The sequence below is a fragment of the Accipiter gentilis genome, chromosome 11, assembly GCF_929443795.1.
Source record: "Accipiter gentilis chromosome 11, bAccGen1.1, whole genome shotgun sequence".
Classification (NCBI taxonomy): domain Eukaryota; kingdom Metazoa; phylum Chordata; class Aves; order Accipitriformes; family Accipitridae; genus Astur; species Astur gentilis.
Window position 1 is genome coordinate 33,726,504 of NC_064890.1, and position 18,457 is coordinate 33,744,960.

General features: G+C 42.0%; 1 protein-coding gene across 4 annotated transcripts in view; it reads left to right on the forward strand.

Moving 5' to 3' along the window:
- Positions 1 to 18,457, forward strand: part of TMEM117 (transmembrane protein 117) — a 236,162-nt gene that overhangs the window by 4,604 nt on the left and 213,101 nt on the right. Inside the window, exons 1-3 of one of the 4 annotated variants that reach the window (XM_049813838.1) lie at positions 10,055 to 10,157; positions 10,316 to 10,428; positions 12,894 to 13,198. The exons of 1 other annotated variant lie outside the window; for it this stretch is intronic. In XM_049813838.1, the coding sequence (XP_049669795.1) occupies positions 12,922 to 13,198 (277 nt within the window). In that variant the 5' untranslated portion in view covers positions 10,055 to 10,157; positions 10,316 to 10,428; positions 12,894 to 12,921. Of the gene's footprint in view, positions 1 to 10,054; positions 10,158 to 10,315; positions 10,429 to 10,884; positions 10,910 to 12,893; positions 13,199 to 18,457 lie in introns of those variants that run through there. 2 more of the 4 variants (XM_049813839.1, XM_049813841.1) reach the window with 2 other exon arrangements.

Below are 18,457 nucleotides of genomic sequence, written 5' to 3' on the forward strand. Positions count from 1 at the left end.
CTGACCATAAATACCAAGATTTTAAACTTGACTGGATTCTAGGGGAAGACTGCACAGAAAACAGAAGCAGGACATGATCTGCTCCAATAGGGTGACTGGCTAAAGAGATGTACTAATTATTTATAGCAAGGTGTATTACATTGCTGTAGCCCAGATCAAAGACGATAACAAAGCAGTAACTGAAGCCATATTATTATCTTCATTCAACAGGAATGAAATCTGCTTGCCACCAAGATGAAGCTCCACTTAAATAACACTTCTATTAAAAATCATCGTCTTGTATCGAAAAAACCTCCAAGGCAAAAATGAGCTGCTGTTTGTGTTCATGCAAAACCTTCCTCTGGATCTAGAAAAATGGTTCTAATATCCATTTATTTTTTAAGAGACTGGGTACATTCAAAGTCTTTCAGCAGCCTCTCCTTTCACATTTTCATGTCAATTAGGGCTACTCTATCTTCCACTTCATTGGATTTGCTAGCTATTTCTTGATGAGAAAGAAAATGTGCTTGGGACTGTTTCAGTCCCGTTTGGATGATCATACTGACAGCCCAGCACATGCTGACTGTAGAAGGACCCCTTTTAGAATGCCAGTGAATCCTGGCAGAAAGCCACCAAACACAATACTGTCTAGATTTAGAGTAGACCTTATCTGCCAAGACTGGTAATTACCTCCTGCAGGTGGGTGGCTTGTCTGGCCAGTAGTCATGTCTGAGCATAGAGCAGTATTCGAAGTTTGCATGATCTAATGAGCTGGTAGGTAGTTTTGAGTACCCTGGAAAGTAGTCATTTTCTCGAAGATTTCCTCACTCAAATATTCCTGTTATTAAAAACATTTAAAAAATAATAACAAGGCAGATACAATGATTAGGTGAAAATGCATATTACAAAAGTCGGAGATTACACTTCTGTTTTTCCTAACATTATATGCAGGATATCATGACTCTACTGAAATCATTAAGAATTCTCTCACTGACTTTGGTACAGAGAGGTTTCTATGAGTAGGAAGTATGTGAACTTCTTTTAATGGCAGATGATCTAGGATGATAAACTGGTGCAGCACTAGCATGGATCCTGTAATTTTCCTGGTGACCTCAAAAGAGAGATGCTGGGCAACATTCCTTTCATACGTATTTCCACTTTCTTTTAATATTTACCTTAGATGAGTGCATTAAGTCATTGTGAAATATTATCAGCTGAAACACCAGCACTGTGCTGATTATATGCAGTTGTTTATCTTGTTTCCCATTACTACAGAGATGGCGGTTTCTTTCTTGATGAGGTACGGTTAGTACTGACTAATACCAGATGAAGCAAATGTGACTGTGGCCAAGGCATTGTTTGCACTCTGTGTTGAAGACACAAAGTCCTAAGTCACTTCCTCTCTTAATTAGAGTGTTGCAGAGCCTCTGGGCCTTGCTAAAACTGTGTACCTTGTAGCCTAGGAGTATCAGTGTTTGAAAATTTTCCTTGATATTCTGACTGAAAATTTCAGTCTTTTTCTCTTACATTTTCCTTGACATTTTGCCTATCCTTCCTGAGATCCCAGGTTCCTGCCTGTTTCTCCATTGCATGTATGGCTGTGAACTTAGTAGATCTAATAGAATCATAGAACCATAGAATGGTTTGGGTTGGAAGGGACCTTTAAAGGTCCCCTAGTCCAACCCCCCTGCAATGAGCAGGGACATCTTCAACTCGATCAGGTTGCTCAGAGCCCGTCCAGCCTGACCTTGAATGTTTCCAGGGATGGGGCATCTACAGCCTCTCTGGGCAACCTGTTCCCATGTTCCACCACCCTCATCGCAAAAAATTTCTTCCTTCTATCTAGTCTAAATCCACCCTCTTTTAGTTTAAAACCATTACCCCTCGTCCTATTGCAACAGGCCCTACTGAAAAGTCTGTCCCCATCTTTCTTTTAGGTTGCCTTTAAGTACTGGAAGGCTGCAGTAAGGTCTCCCTGGAGCCTTCTCCAGGCTGAACAACCCAAACACCCTCAGCCTTTCTTCATAGGAGAGGTGTACCATTCCTCTGATCATTTTTGTGGCCCTGCTCCAACAGGTCCAGGTCTTTCCTGTGCTGAGGACCCCAGAGCTGAACGCAGTACTGCAGGTGGGGTCTCACCAGAGCAGAGGGGCAGAATCCCCTCCCTCGATCTGCTGGCCATGCTGCTTTTGATGCAGCCCAGGATACTGTTGGCCTTCTGGGCTGTGAGCGCACATTGTCGGCTTGTGTCCAATTTTTCATCCACCAGTACCCCCAAGTCCTTCTCTGCAGGGCTCTTCTCCATCCCTTCATCCCCCAGCCTGTATTGGTAGCAGGGGTTGCCCCGACCCAGGTGCAGGACCTTGCACTTGGCCTTGTTGAACCTCATGAGGTTCACATGGGCCCACTTCTCGAGCTTGTCCAGGTCCCTCTGGATGGTATCCCGGCCCTCAGGTGTGTCAGCTGCACCAGTCAGCTTGGTGTCATCTGTGAACTTGCTGAGGGGGCACTCGATCCCACTGTCTGTGTCACTGATGACGATATTAAACAGTACTGGTCCCAATACAGACCCCTCAGGGACACCACTTGTCACTGATCTCCATCCGGACATTGAGCTGTTGACCACTACCCTCTGGACACGACCATCCAACCGTATTCCTCATCCACCGACTATCAGGTTCCCTCTAATGGCTCCTTGTATGCTTCTCATTGCTCTTTCACAGTCTTATTCAAATTTCCAAAGAAACTAAGAAAAGGTTCAAATTGTTGTTAGATAATTCCACTTTTTGATGTAGGCATCATGAGGACAGCTAAGACCTTCTGAGAGGTGTCAAAGCTGGGGTGAAACAACAGGAGGACCTGGGCCAAAGGATTCCTCCTACTCATGGGGTCCCACTTGCTGGAGAGGAGTCCAGTCAGACAGACTTTCCTCCCAAGTCACTCAGAAGTGACACCCAATTTCTACCCATAAATTGCTATTAAAAAATAGTAGCAAGAAAATATGGGGAGTTTCATCCCAAAAGGGCTCCATGAGACCAATTAGGGATTTTATTACTAATTGCAGAAAGTGTTCTGAGATGCAAGAGAATAAAACTCTGACACAGATCCTTACTCTCCAGTGTGTACTGTTTAAATAGACAGAAATGTGGAAGAAGGGTAGGAGAAAGACTTGCAGTGAAACCTGAAGTATTTGCAGTGCTCCCTTCTAGCATTTAAGACAGCTGTGTTAGTACTCAGCTCCTTGCACTTAGTTTGCAGCAGAAGTAAGACTCTCACAGGCACACACAAACCCAGACGTATGCTACGTCTCAGCATAAGCTGAAGGTCTCCAGTACTTCGTTTTAGTTCCAAAAGATTCTACCGTGCACCCACCCCACTGCTCTTCTTATAAATGAAGGGAAATTCAGTAAACAAGCAAAGGACATTTTGACCACACTGTACATTCTTACTTGTTCTTTCAGGCACTTATTCAAAGTGCCTGTCCATTTTCAGTGTATTTCCAGCTAGTAAATAAATTATTACATTTATCATTGTAATTTTTTTTTTTTTGCATACTATGCTTTTTCACAGTGCATTAGTGTGAGCTAAAAATAACAGGCATTTGTCACAGGCTATTCTTTGGCCATTGAAAAATGTCTATTTGCATAATAGATACTGCATATCCCAGTACACAATGAGAAGAAGCTTTAAAGAAAGGTCACAAAAGTTGGTCTTCTCATCACTTGTCTAAAAATCTCACAGCAAAACCCCTACTCTCTAGGCGTAGCAGTGCATATATGATTCTCTTAATTATTTTCAGATTATGATTAGCTCTCTTATGTTTAATGTTGGTACATTTGATTATTTTTCAATGAGATTATAGTTCTGATTCATCAAGTGCTACCATTTGCACAGTCACATTGAAGTTGTTAGCGAGCATAGCTCACCTGTATTCCTGGGGTTTGATCCACAGCTCGGACGAGCCATGTTTTGCACAAGACAGCTGTGTGCGTCTGCTTCGGCAGGGACAGATTTGCTCCTCAGTTGTATTAGTGCGGTGTCTGGTTTGCCATAGTCTCTAACGAGATCCCCAGAGCAGCAGCCAGTGCCTCATAGTACTCCCTGCCCTGCCTCTGTTTCTGTTCCCCTGATCCAGTCAGGTGTATATGACAGTGCATGATCAGCTCTCAGACTCCTTTTATTGTATTAGATAATGTACTCCAATTCCAGGTATGCAGAGATATGAAAATAAAGTCATTTAATTGTTTGAGTTATCACACTGTGCTTGAGTTTAAAAGCAGTACTTTCGTCAAGATACAAAATTTTTATGTTATGCTACACCTATTTTTGCTCTAATAGAAATAGGAACAAGACACAGGGAATTTGTATGACAACAAAGTAAAGCCTTCAGACTTTTTTTTTTTTTTTTACAGAGGGAATGTGTTGTTATACTGTAGTTACACAAATTACAGTTGTTCACTGCACTTTGGAAAAACATTATGAGATACAGTGGTTGAAAACACAAGACTTTTTTTGTCCTGTGTTTTTTCATGAGGTTAAGAAATTACCCCTCATTATTTTTAAACAAATTTGTCTTTAGTATTGAATAAGCTAATAAAGCTTAAATTATTCTCCTGTCAGATAGTAATCTGAGGCCTGCTTGTATAAAAGAATATAAAGCTCATACTGAGCAAAACATGATGTTATATTTTTCTTACTAGAGTTCAGCAACATTAGAGCATACTTTCTTTTCCCAAAGACTTTCTGTTACCACTTACTATTTTTCTGACCTTTTGTCTTCCAGCCTGAATTCTATCTTTCTGAAGTCTTCTTTTACCCTTGCAATAAACTTGGACAGTGTGGTTAAGCAGTATCTGTGGAAGGCTGAATTCAGATTCCAATTTTTCTTAATTTGTGTTTTCTCTGATTCTGTACATGCAACTATCAAGGTAGCTGCAAGCTGATTATTCCTTTCTTTTCCTAGTACAGAAGTCACATGTCGTTGTTCTATTAGTTGAAATTATCCATATGGCCAGCAGATGCACTTAAAAGGTATTTAATTAGTGGTGTAAATTCACCTCACTAGACTGTTCTTCTTCAGTGATTTTATCTAGGCTAAGCGTGTGCTGTCTGTCTGTTTGAAATCAGTATAGATTATTTGAAGTAGAGTCATGCTTACTTGGAGTAAATTTGTTCTGGATGAACAGAACTAAGTACTTCATTCAAGTGTAAGTAAGTTTTGTTTATCATTTGACTTACCATCTTCAAAACTTCCAGTACAGCTTCTGCTTTAACCTTGGTAAGCCCTGTATCATTTGACTTCAGGACTGAAGTTCTGTTTCACAGTATGTAAAAGATCACTCAAAGTTCCGGTTCTCCTACTGCTTTTTGTCCCAAGTTCCACTGGTATTGCAAAATTAGGTATATGTATTAAATTCTGCTCAAAATTATATTTTTGTGATTTAACCTATCAACAATGATGAAACCATCCCTTAACTTCATCTTGGTAAACTAAAACTTGCTTGACAAGGATCAAAAAGTATATATTAATCACCCAGATCCCAAGATTCCACTAACATTTTTAGCTAAAGCATCATTTATGTTTGTTAAAATCTATATCCAAGCTCTCTTTTTTTCATTTTTTTCTGCGTTATAGAAACAGGAGGTATAAGTTGTTCCTATTCACATTTACGTTTGGTTTGAAATGTTTTGGGTTGTAGCTAACAAGTCAAAGAATCGAGAGGCTTAGTGTCAGAAATGTGTCCTTTTGCCATTATTTTTAGTTTCCCTCATTTTAGATAATTTGCAATCTCTTCCTTGTTTCGTTGATGAAAAATGTTAGATTGAACCAGAAATAAGGCCCTTTATCATGACTTGGAAGCCTGTTAGTTCACCTGTATATTGGGTATAATGTTGATTTTGTATCATTCTCATTCTTTCACTGAAATGTCAGTAGCTATCTGATCACATAAATCCCTTAAAGATTTCAGGTGTATATATGTATATATCTTGGTACTGACCTAACCAAACAAATACATTATATCCCGAAGTGACATCAGAATGGTTTTTCAAAGAGTGCGTTCTGTCAGCTTGTATTATTGCTGGTTGTTCTCGCAGAAACAGAGGCACTAGTTTGACCAAAATTATGACTAAATCTGGTGGCTGCTCTGACTTACAGCGTGTGCGCGTGGAGGCCGGGGATTGCATGGCTGCACACCCGCACCACTGTCTTCCGTTTGGTTATTCCGGTTCTTCTCCCTTTCACTTCTTTCAGTAATTGAGACCTGAACCTGCCTTTCCCATATTTTTGCCCATGCTTGCTGTCAGCCTGGGAAGCCTGTAATTAAGTAGGTCATCCTATTTACCCTTTGAATATTGTTACAACATTAACTTTCTTCTAGTTCTATGAAATTTCTTCAGCATTTCAGAAGTTGTTAGGAAACAAATTTAACGATTAACGTAGCTGCCTATCACATCTTTCGTTTATTTTTCTAATAACTCTTTGACCTGCCATTTAAAAATAAATATTTAATTTAAGTTGCTGCTGTTTACTATCCTTTCATATTATTGATTTAACGGAAAGTATTTCAATGTTACATAATGTGAAAACACTGCTTATCTTTTCCAAATATATAATAGAAACATTTCTGCTGTACCACATTCTTCTAGACATTTCTATCTTTCACATCTTGTAGTGAAGCAGTACTAGTATTTGCAATGTCATTATCTCTGATTAATTTAACATTCTCACTTTCCATGGGAGATACATATTTTTGCCTTTTCTTTCTTCTAAGTTTTTAAATTTTTTAACTCTTTAGTTATACACTAACAGTTGTCAGCTTTTGGTTTTTTCCCCATTTGTTCCATGTTTTAATGTGCTTCTTTCTCTTCTTTTAGACAGTAAGAAATGAGTTGGGGAATGCAGATAATGAATAGATCTTAAGTGGTGTAGCTGAGATGGGTTGCCATAACGGTGACTGTGAAATTTCAAAGGGGGGACTCTTTTGTTACAAGGCTATTTTTTGCAGGTGTACTGGATCTGGCCTGGGGTTAACTTCCTTCATAGCAGCATATTGTGCTGTGTTTTGGGTTTGTGGCTAAAACAGCTTTGAAAACACACTGATGTTTTGGCTATTGCTGAGCAGTGCTTGCACAGGATCAAGGCTGTCTCTCTTCCCCGCTCTGCCCACACTCCCCCGCAGCAAGTAGGCTGGGGGATAGGCAAGAAATTGGGAGGGGACACAGCCAGGACAGCTGACCCAAACTGGCCAAGGGGAAACACCATGCCATATGACATCATGCCCAGCAATAAAGCTGCGTGGAAGAAAAGGGTGGGATGGGGCTTGGCTTCAAAGCTGGCTATCAGAGACTGACCAGGCATCAGTCTGCTTGTGGGCCTTGGTAAGTGATTGCCTTAGCATCACTTTTTTTTTTTTTTTAATTCTCATTTATTACATTTTATTAATTCTCACTTTTTTTCTTCACTTATTAAGCCATCTTTTTCTCAACGCATGAGTTTTCTCTCTTTTTTTCCTATTCCCTCCCCTGTCCCACTGGGGGTGGAGGCAGGAGGGAGTGAGCTAGCAGCTGTGTGGGTGCTTACCTGCTGGCTGGGGTCAAACTGCAACAGCAGGATGGAAGAAAAATACATTAGAAGCACAGTCCCTGAGTAGTGGGGGTTTGGGGTTTGAGGGATGAAGTACTTTTTCCAAGCAGCAAGCCAGGGAAGAGGCATTTGTGCAACCACAGGTGAAAGGAGTGGGAGGACAGGCTGAGAGAGCTGGGACTGTTTAACCTTGAGAAGAGGAGGCTCAAGGGAGAGGATCTTATCGATGTGTCTAAAAGCCTGATAGGAGGAGTAAAGATGAAGCCAGAGTCGACTCAGTGCTATCCAGTGAAAGGACGAGAGGCGATGGGCACAAACTGAAATACCGGACGTTCCACTGAACTTATGAAAAAACCTTTTTACTGTGAGGTTGGTCAAACATTGGAACAGGTAGCCCAGAGGGGTTGTGGAGTCTCCAACCTTGGATATACTTAAAACCCAACTGGACACAACCCTGCTCTGAGCAGAGGGCTGGACTAGAGGATCTCCAGAGGTCCCTTCCAGCCTCAGCTATGTTGTGATTTGGTGAAATTTCCCGGGTGTTAAGTGACCCACAGTTTTGTGGTTCAACTAGCTAAGCACATAGTCGGTTTAGATAACATGGGATATTAGAGAGCTTTCTCAGAGGAAGCTGTAGCATTTTTTTTCCCATCTCCAGAATTACCTTTCAGTCCTGGATACACAGGATTTCATAATGAATTGGATTTTCTTTTTTATTTTGTTTTTGAATCGAGTGATTACACGAGTCTTTCTAGTTTGGACCTGCAGCTTCTTCACTGACAAAACTAGCACTTTTGCTTTGGCATAGAAAAGCAAAGAAACCTGACTCTTAGTACAGCATCATTATTTTGGAACATACTGTAGCTCGGCGCATGTTCCTGCACCAGACAGAGTTGTCTGAGGTAGCAGAGTCTTGTAAGAGAACTTTCTAGTTACAGACTAACGTGCAGAAGGCTGATTCCTCATATTTGAATGTAAAATGACTCTACAGAAATTGATACTGCAGTAAGATGCATATACGGTCAGTTCAGTACTCACAGCTCTGCTTGATAGCCTTTACAAAAGTGCTATTTTGTAGTAGGAATGCTGGTAAAATAGTTTCATTCATAAGTATCGAAACTAGCATTTCAAGATGACTCGTTGTCCTGATTCAACCTGCTTTTTAGGTTCAACTTACTGGTTTTACTGCTGGCCTGTTTACTTGCTGACAATTTCGTAGATAAGAGAGTTTATATTCTTCTGTTGCTGGCAGTTCCTGGTCTCGGCTGCTTAGATTATTTGTTAATTGTTGCTATTCAGGTATGTATTTCATCAACTAAATCTTGATTGTTTGATTAAAAAAAAAAAAAAGGAATGAGTGGTCCAGCTTTTTTTAATATACGAGTGAAATATTACATTGTTTGAAAAAATACTAGCGTCCTCTAAGAAAGCAATTGCAACATGAAATTTGGGAGAGGTACATGGTGCACTTATGCTTTTGGTGACTTTAATAGAAAAGTAGATGATTTTCATTAGATTGACTTAGTGGCTTCAAAAACTTGCTCACTGATTTACTATCTGAAAAAATGGTCAGGAACGCTTTGTAGTTGTAGCATGGGTTTCCAACTGAGCTAAAGAAAATTTTTTCTTAGTGTGTAGGTGCACGAAGAGCGTGATGTCTTTTGTGGTGGGTGCTGCCTCCTTCTCTGTGGATTCTCATTTGTTGAACAGAAGGAGACAGTTCTGCAAGCGTGGCAGTGCACACAGAACTGTTGCATGAACAGGCAGTGCTGTACGCTGTGTTTCTGTACTCTTTCGTGGCACATGATGATTTTTTGCCTCTGAATATTTTAATTTTCTGTTTACTGTAAAGATCGCTGGGGGGGTGCTACTGTTAAATATTGAATGTTGCATCTTTCTCCCTAAAATTGAGCATCTCATGGGCTGTTCTAGCGAGGAAGATAACGCGGTGATTATGTCAGATACCTTCAATACAGTTATGTTTATTTACAAAAATACATAAAACTGTATTGCCATAAGTACAGAAGGCATTCCCAAGTCTTCATCTGGTGCTTGTTGTGGTTGTGCCGGTCTTTCACAACCTGACTCCCCTAAAGACCCTTCCACGTTCCTCCGTGGAGCTCACCCACGTTCCTCCGTACCTTGGCCTGAAGCGGCCGAGCGCATATCCCATCCCTGTTTTTTCCAGTCGGATGCTGTATTTCAGCTACCTGCCCCAATGGAGCTACCTGGCTTTTCCCAACAAGACACCGAGGCTGTCTCTAGCACCTTCGGCTCGGTTTTACCCGTCCTCAGCGACGACCAGAACTGGTACCCGCCGCCTTAAGACCCAGTCACAGTGCAACGCTAAGAGCATCCTGTAACCGTTTTCCTGGGATGTCAGCAATACCAGCACGCTGGCACTAGGGACCACATCCCACGTAAAAAAAAAAAAAAAAGGCTTCGGTTGACAATTCGGCCGAAGTGCAATGTCAACAGCTCCGGCGGGCTGCGCGGGGGCGTTTTGCCCGACACAGCCCCGATACCGACCGTGCGCTCGCCCCGGAGACCGACCGTGGCCCCCCGATAGCCCCCTCCCACGGAAGCAAAATGGGTAGAGACCTCCCTCCCCTCCCGAACACGAGGGTTTTCCTAAATCCTCCCGAGCGATCCGGCTATGATTGCCAACCCCGTGCTTTTGCTTCGGGGTAACACATCTCCAGATCGCCTCCCGCTCCCCCATTCCCCCCCCCTATTTGTCATTTCCTACAGCTCGTCTACTTCACGCTGAAATCTGACCGCTGGGAATCGCGTGGCTCTCCGGCTTCCATCACCTCCCCCGGCTGGATAAACCCCCGGTGGCTCCCAGGCCACCATTTTCCAGGGTGAGTAAAAAAAAAAAACAAACCAAAAAAACCCCACCCGCGGGAAAATAACTCGCACGGTTCGGCTCCTTTAGCAGACACACCTCTGTGTGTGTGGGGGGGGTGTTAGAAGAGGGGAGGGACAACTACCGTCGCCGGGACCCCCTGCCGCAGCCCTGCCACTGCCGCACTGCCGGGGCCGCGCTCCCTCCCCCGGCACCGGAGCGGTAGAGGAGGGGCACAGCCGCCACAGCCCGGGGCGGGGGGGGGGGAGGGGGGGGGGGACCGGGGAACGGCGGGCGGGACTCCGCGGCAGCGCCCGAGGGGGCTGCGGGGTCCGGGGTGGGACACACGGAACGACGACCCTGCCCGAGAGCCGCACCGCGGCAGGCGCCGAGCCGGGCCCGCAGCGGCGCCGCGCCGGGTTCTAGAACCACCCCACCCCCCCCCCCCCCCCGCCGGGTTCTAGAACCCCCCGCCGCCGCCGCCGGTCCCCGAGGCGGTGAGTGAAGGAGGGAGGCGGGCGGGCAGCCCCCCGGCACCGGCGGGGGGGCGGGGGGACATACGGACACGCGTGGCCCCGGCGTGGGGGAAAATGGATTTAACAGGTTGAGGGTGGGCGTGGGGGTTTGTGGGCACCGCGGGTGTTTTGGTGTGGAGGTAGCGGGTTTTGTTCTTTTTTTTTATTTTGGGTTTTTTTGGGTTTTTTTTTTCTTAGCGATTTAGCGCCGGTGCTGTTGCAAATAAGGGCTGCTTTCTGCTGGTAAAGGCTTCCCGGGGAGCTGCGGCTTCGGGTGGGTGGCTGGTCACTCTCCGGTAGCCGGCAGCTGCCAAAAACGTCGGGACGTATAGTTGTTTATCTATCTCCGGCCCCGGTCCGGCTTTTGGGTGGTTCCTACACGTAAGGAAATAGCAAAACTTTTCTTCCCCTTAACGGGAAGGAGAACATTAAAATAGCTTTGGGCATCCTTGCGGCTCTGAAGGCGGCTTTATCTCCCCAAAGTGGTATTTTCTTAGGCTGCTGGGCCAGTCACCCTTGCTTTAAATCACTTTATTCATAAAGTTTTCAAAGCGCTGACGCTTCCTTGTGCCAACTTTTTAACTCTCTAATGCGGTTTTTTTTTCCTTTTCACATGTAATTTATGCATAGTGGGACATTATTAATTTTTATTATTTACTGAATGCGTTGTCTGAATCTGCTGAGGTTGTTTTATCCTTTTGATTTAGTGGGTACAGGATTCCTTCTCATGTTACACATATAAATCGGATTATAGAGTTAAATTATTTTAAAGCGACTACCTGAAGGGAGATATTGTAATTCAAGCCTTTCCTTAAGTTTGCAAAGTGATACTTAGAAGTCCAAGAAGGGATGAGTAATAGATAGGGTTTTTTAGGTCTTCTGCTGCGATTTGGGTTTGGGTTGTTTTTTTTCCTGTGGGGGCATATATGACATTTGCAAAAATCTGTATCGTTCAGTTAAGTACACTGTATCCTTCAAGGATCCTGCTGTAATAAACAAGCAATATTATTAGATACTCCTTTTTCCCCCCCCTTTTCTTCCTACACGCTGTGTCCCTTGAATAATTGTGGTGTTCCACAACACAAAGGCCTTGTATCTTTGTGCATACAAAGTGGTTCAACAGGATGAAACAACCAATTTGTTGTGAATAAAAGAAAAAGAAATCAAATGGCAAACAACTGAAACGTAACCATGCTTATTTGTTTTCTTCCATAGCAGTACTTCATCAGCAGGCAAGTTTCAAAATACAATTTTTGTATTCGTACAAAACAGTCTGTGCTCAGGGCACTCTTAGTTTCTGTTTTTGAAAATATGCTTAATTATAGGTGCAGTCCCTCAAGTCAATGAAAATATTTCCACAGACTTGCCTGAGCTGCGAGGGTTAATTCCAGCAACTTTTCTGTCATGTTATTCCTTCATACGCACACAAGTTTCTGATGTTGCTGGGGTATATGCTTGTAAGCTTCTAGGAGATGAGGCAGTAGAAGACTTCACTGGCCTTAGGGGCTTGTTCCACCCTTTTCCTACAAGGAGAAAGGTTCAGTTTAGGCTTAGCATGAACATTTGCGAAATCTGTGTTGTATTTTTTGGAATGTGGCTGGAAAGGCGCTCTAAGTTTCACGTAGCCTGTCACGCTCCTACATGCTGTATTTTCCTGCCCCACTACGGAGCCGTTCTTTGAAAGAAATAATACAGAGATGTTTGAGACTAAAAATCCTGTGCTATGATCTATATAAATTTGTTTGTTGTTTTTACATTGGAATGGGCAGAAAATTCAGTTTTTCTCTACCTGGATCTAACGGTATCTTTTAATTGAAACTTTCACTGTTAGTCAAGTCTGAAGCGTTAAAAATGACTAATGACACGGTTACAGTGATGTGATTTTTGTAATATGCAGGTATCTCCTCAGCTCCAAGAATTCTGGAGATATATATATAACATTGTGCATTTGTGTCTTTACATACAGGCAAAGAACAGTTCTGCAGTATCTGAGGATGGATAAAGACTTCCGCTACTACTTCCAGCACCCGTGGTCTCGCTTAGTTGTGGCTTACTTAGTGATCTTCTTTAACTTCTTAATATTTGCTGAGGACCCAGTATCTCACAGTCAGACAGAAGCCAATGTTATTGTTGTTGGTAATTGTTTCTCCTTTGTAACAAATAAATACCCTGAAGGAGGAGGCTGGAAATTTCTGAAGGTGCTTCTGTGGCTGCTTGCCATTCTCACAGGACTGATAGCTGGGAAATTTCTCTTCCATCAGCGCCTGTTTGGTAAGTTACATGATGCACCTACTGACTTCCTGATAATGGCTTTCTGACTTCTCCTTTTAGCTTTCTACTCATTGCAATTTTGTAAGCTTTGCTGTTAATCGTTTCAACTGTTTAGAGCCCTATAGAACTCAGTTACATCAAAGCTTACATCATCGTGGAAGTTAATGCCATGTCTACTTATGTGACCGTAATTCACAATTATTGCAGTCAAAAAAGGCTAAAAATAATGAAAGCTGACATGTTTTGAAAGCATTGAGACGTCAGTGATTTTCAATAGTATAAAAATACTCCTTTGCAACTTCAGACCAATTTTTAAATCTTATTATATAATCGTCTTGGCAATCTGCAGAAGAAAACATTGTTCTTTGGGGCAGTGACGTTACATGTCTTGTCAAAAGTCACGTAACTGGAAGCAGAGCCTGTTGCTAGTATTAGCAGAGCCGTGCTGAAGAACTCCCATGCGAAAACAGGAATTCGAGAGAAGCAGGACCTCTCTGTCTCTTGGTACAAGAGCGAGTCAGTGAAATGGGAAGGTAGGAAATGGAAAAAAACCATGGCAGTCAATGCTTTCATACACAAGGTGTGACTAAACTGAGGAACTTGCAGTCAATGCTTGCATACCAAGGTGTGACTAAACTGAGGAACTTACTTCACATGGACTGACTGAAAGGAATGGAACGACCCTGGATTAAATTCTGAGACTGAGAACTTAGATGTAAATATCTAGAGATACACAATACCTATCATTGTCTTAACTGAGTCACATAGTAAATGTAGAAAATGTTGCGTCTGAGGGCTCAAGGCTGTCTCTAAATTTTAGAGGTAAATAGAATCATGGAAACGATTACTTCACTCCCGCCAGCTGCACCCTTCTTTGAAACATCTGATTCTAGGTGTGTCATTGCAGGTCTAGGTGGACTAGTCCTATATTCTTATACTGGCAGGACTGCAGGATGGATGGTTACTGGAATACCTCGAAGCACATGAGCTATATGCCATTTCTATACACCATTTCCTTAGTCTGTCTTGTTCTATTAAGATAGAGAGAGAGCCGCTATTATTTCAATAAATCAAACGTAAAGCTATTATGTCAAGGAAGGAACAAGCAAAGCCACATTAAGAGACTTCTGTTAATAGAGACTTCTCTTGAAGCACTTATTCTGAAAAATAGTTGAGCATCTCGATGGCTATTTGGTGGACAACTTACCATAATGTAGTGGTAAATGTAAAATGTCCCCATAAAGAGGACATTTTACCTTAATTTCTGGGCTCTGGAACAAGCACTGTCACAATAATGTTTTCAATTCTGGCTTCCACAGTTGAGGAATGATTCTGTTAAATTGGAGAAGATTAGGGAAAAGTAGTGAAACTGATGATAAAATGGGAAAATAAGCCCTATAGTGAGGGGATTGAGAGGATAAAGGGAAGATTAGAAGGTGACTTGCTCAAATTTAACTTGAAGGACAGAACCTTCAGTCCAGCAAATGTATTGCAAGGTCCAGTGCTTAGAAGTGGCAAATAGCCAGCGCTTTTTTTTTTTTTTTTTTCCAACTGAAAGGCTAGACAATGAGTGGAACAAGTTGTCACAGGATGTGGCTTCATCAAGACGTGAATTTTTCTTTTGGGGAATACGTTCTAGTCTGACTACAGAGTAATTCTCTATCTCCTGTCTAGGTAGGTTATTATGATAATTCCTTCTGGATTTGTAAGTGTATATCGTAAATAGCATGTAGCTTAAAATAAATTTTAAAGTGGCTTGAATCAGCATTACTGCCAAAAGGAGAAGGTCCGCCCGGCCTTCAGTGCCTGCTGCTTCGTGTTTTTGTGCGGTTGCTCAGTGAAACAGGATAGGGAACCTAGCCCCATTAGCACTACCCGTCTTTTATTTCTGCGAGGATCATATCTCTGATCATACCGATGTTTGTGGCAGCACAAAGATGGGATCAGCGTTGGGAGGAAATTGACAGGCAAGAGATTCCTACCCCCGATGACAGTGCTGGCTTATGGCTGTTTACGACTACGGTCTGGGTGACCAATATGGGTGTAGGTACAATCTGATTTGAGGCTAGTTGATGCACATTGAGTTTCGCCTGAGCTAATGCAGATCTGCCACAGTCCCACCCTCCTAACCCCAGCCCCATCGTTTCGGTGCCTCCCTCGAGCCAGCGCTGCTGTTAATGCGATGGAGAAGTGAGCCAGCTCCGGCAGGTGATCCCACGCAAAACCAGTTGCTTCTGCTGTCATCTACAGCAGCTCCTTGAACCGATGCGATCGCTTGAGTGCCAGTGCTGATGCGACGGCCAAGGACTGCGCGGCCAAGATAGTCGGGGGCCACGGCAGCCCTGCCTTGTGTTGGCTCGAGGGCTGTGGGAGTGCACCCACACAGTGTGTCGGTGGAAATATGCTGTTGCTTGTGATACGCTGTGAGCAGATGGCAGTCTGTGTGACTGAAGAGCTGACTGTATTGCTGATTGATGTGGCCGTGGTAGCTGTAAACTAGCTAGTGAGGATAGGGATCGCATCGATGAGATGATGGTGTTGGTTTACAGCTTGAGTGTATCTCTGCGTCTCCAGAAGATTTGTACAGCCCGTGCTGAAATCTTTCCTGCTAGTTATTTGCCACTATTTTAACGTCTTCACTGCCTAGAAAGCCCTCCTTTTGTTGAGATCCTCCCTGAGTGTGCTCTCTGGATCTTTTGGCATCAAGCACGTCATGAATTCACCCTTTCATTGTTTTTAATTTCCCTAGTATATCTTTTTAAGTAGCTGCTGCAATTTTTTTTTCCTATTTAATCCCCCTTTTTTTTTTTAAATCTATACTTACTTGGAACCACTCTGGTTTTTAATCTTTGTTCATTTATTTATTTTTTCTCTGCTAAATTCTGTTTGTAGAGGAAATTGTGACTGGTTGTTTCTTGTGGCCTGTGTATAACTTCCTGCAGTCAGGAAACCAAATAGCACCAGTCAATCTTCCCTTGTCAGATCTTGGCTCACAGTGTAGGCTGCAAATTGAAATTGAGAAGGATTAGTCTGCACATCTCACTTTAAATGAAGATGAGTGGAAAGGATTTTCTTCTTTATGCCCTTCCTGCTCTTTTGTCCCTTGGCTTCTGTATTTCTTGCTGCTGAGTTTGCATATGAACTAGAAAAAGAGTGTAGCTAGAACTATGTTGTAGTACAGTTTACCATCTGTGACAGCCGCTGTCTGATAGCCATGACTGTCATGAACTATAAAAATAACAGAAATAAGCTCAAGCATGTTGTGTTTCTAAAAGTGGAAGGACAAGGGTCCTGGCAACATTAGGCTTCATCTCTCTGAGTACAGGGAGATAAGGGAGTAGGTAAATTATATTGTTGAGAAGTAGAGATCTCAACTAGAGGACATGGTGGGATGTTTTCTGTTGATAATATTCATTGCAACCTTTGAACAGTAACCTCTTCAGGGACTCCTTCAAGGCACTGCTCATGACTTAAAACAAGATTAGAAAACAGTTACATTTCTTGCTCTTCAGTCAAGAAATAACTTACTTCATTTGATAAACATCTCCCGTGATAAATATTTCCAAGGAAAACAGCCTTTATCAAGTACATTCTTTATATCTTTATGGCATACGGTCAGAACAAATGGAATTTTAAAACTGTCTTTTGGCTGTTATCCACTATATTCTTTTGATTCATCATTAAGCATATCTTCTATTTGGGTAGGTATTGTGTTCTGCCATGCTTTTTATTTTACAATGGAAAATGAAAGGTCATAGTTGAATACTGGAAGTTTGGGGAAATAAAAAATCAAGATATATACCCCTGTTATTTTTATTTCTGCACGAGAGAGTTACCTGAGGCAGGGAAAACTGGTAACTTCTTTGCACTTAGAGATTTCTTGATATTTTTTTTCTGCTTTATTAAAAGCAGAAAGAGCTTACAAACTGACCCTATTGGATGACACTATGCATTCAGAAAATGCATTCAAATCTTAAATCCCGACTTAAAAGAAATTCCTGAATAAGCTCTTCCACATTTTTCATATTGCTCTGGGGCACTGTCTGGAAAGTAACACTGTGTTTAGTGTGTGGAAAGTGTATGTTTTAATCGGCACTTTCTCGGCATATGCACAGTTGCAGTTCTGTACTCCAACCTCAGGCTCAAATTTTGAGTTCAGTGGGAGGTTTTTGGGTCCAAAGTTCAGGCTGAGCATTTTGCATCGATGTATAGATATGATCTATGATGTAAATTTAAAATCATCTTTCATTTGAATAGACTTTTAGCAGTATGGATAAATGGACAGTATACTTGGAAAAATAATACCTTCATTTTTTCCATCCAGCATCTTCGCTTTGACTGTTTTCCATGTGTAATAATCCTTAGCTTATGCTGCATATTAGATACATCAGTTTTTAAAAGCATACTTACTACAAAATGTGCATGTGTGTACCTGCCCATTTTTCTAAGTAATTATAAAGACGTATTAAAATCTGAGTAAAAGCCTGTGATTACAGAGACTGGATTTTATGCAACTGCCAATGAGTTCGCCTGGATTTATACTTGTAAGTTCCTTTTTAAATGATGTAGATGAAAACTAAATATTTAATGTGTTATAAAAAATTATGGAAAACAAGATAGATAGAACTAAAGCTATATTTCTTAAAACAGGGGAATCATCATAATACCGCAAGCAAATTAGAGCTGTTGAATAAATGTTGAATTTAATGGGTTGCTCTCTTGCAAGTGTTCGTGGTATGCAGTTTGTTTAGAATTAAATGATAATCTGAGCTTCATAGACATGGAGTGAATAAATAAAGCAGTCATTATAGGAATTGTACTGAGCTGTGGGTACACACCAATGTTGCAAATTTTTTAATGGACAGTAGTGCCACGCTGGGAGCAATTTCATGATAGACAGTTTCAAACAAAACACCCACTGAGGACCTGTTGTCTGAAAGCATTACTCTTTTTGTCAAACACCTTATCTGGAAGGCGCTAAAAGATACTGCAAACCTATTATAAGCAGACTCTTCAGTGTCTGCTTTTATGCTGAAAGTTAAAGTGTTTATCAACCGAGGCAATGAAAGTATGCAGATTGCAAGAGGAAATTAGGCAGAATGGGATTTAGTCAGGATGATAGTGCACTGCCTAAGAAAAGTGAATCTGTTAGGCAGCTAACAGACAGGATAAATTCATACTATAGTACATATCTGATTAATTAGCATCCTGATCTATTAGGGGTCACGTTAGTGTAAAATCTGGGCTGTGGTATTGCTG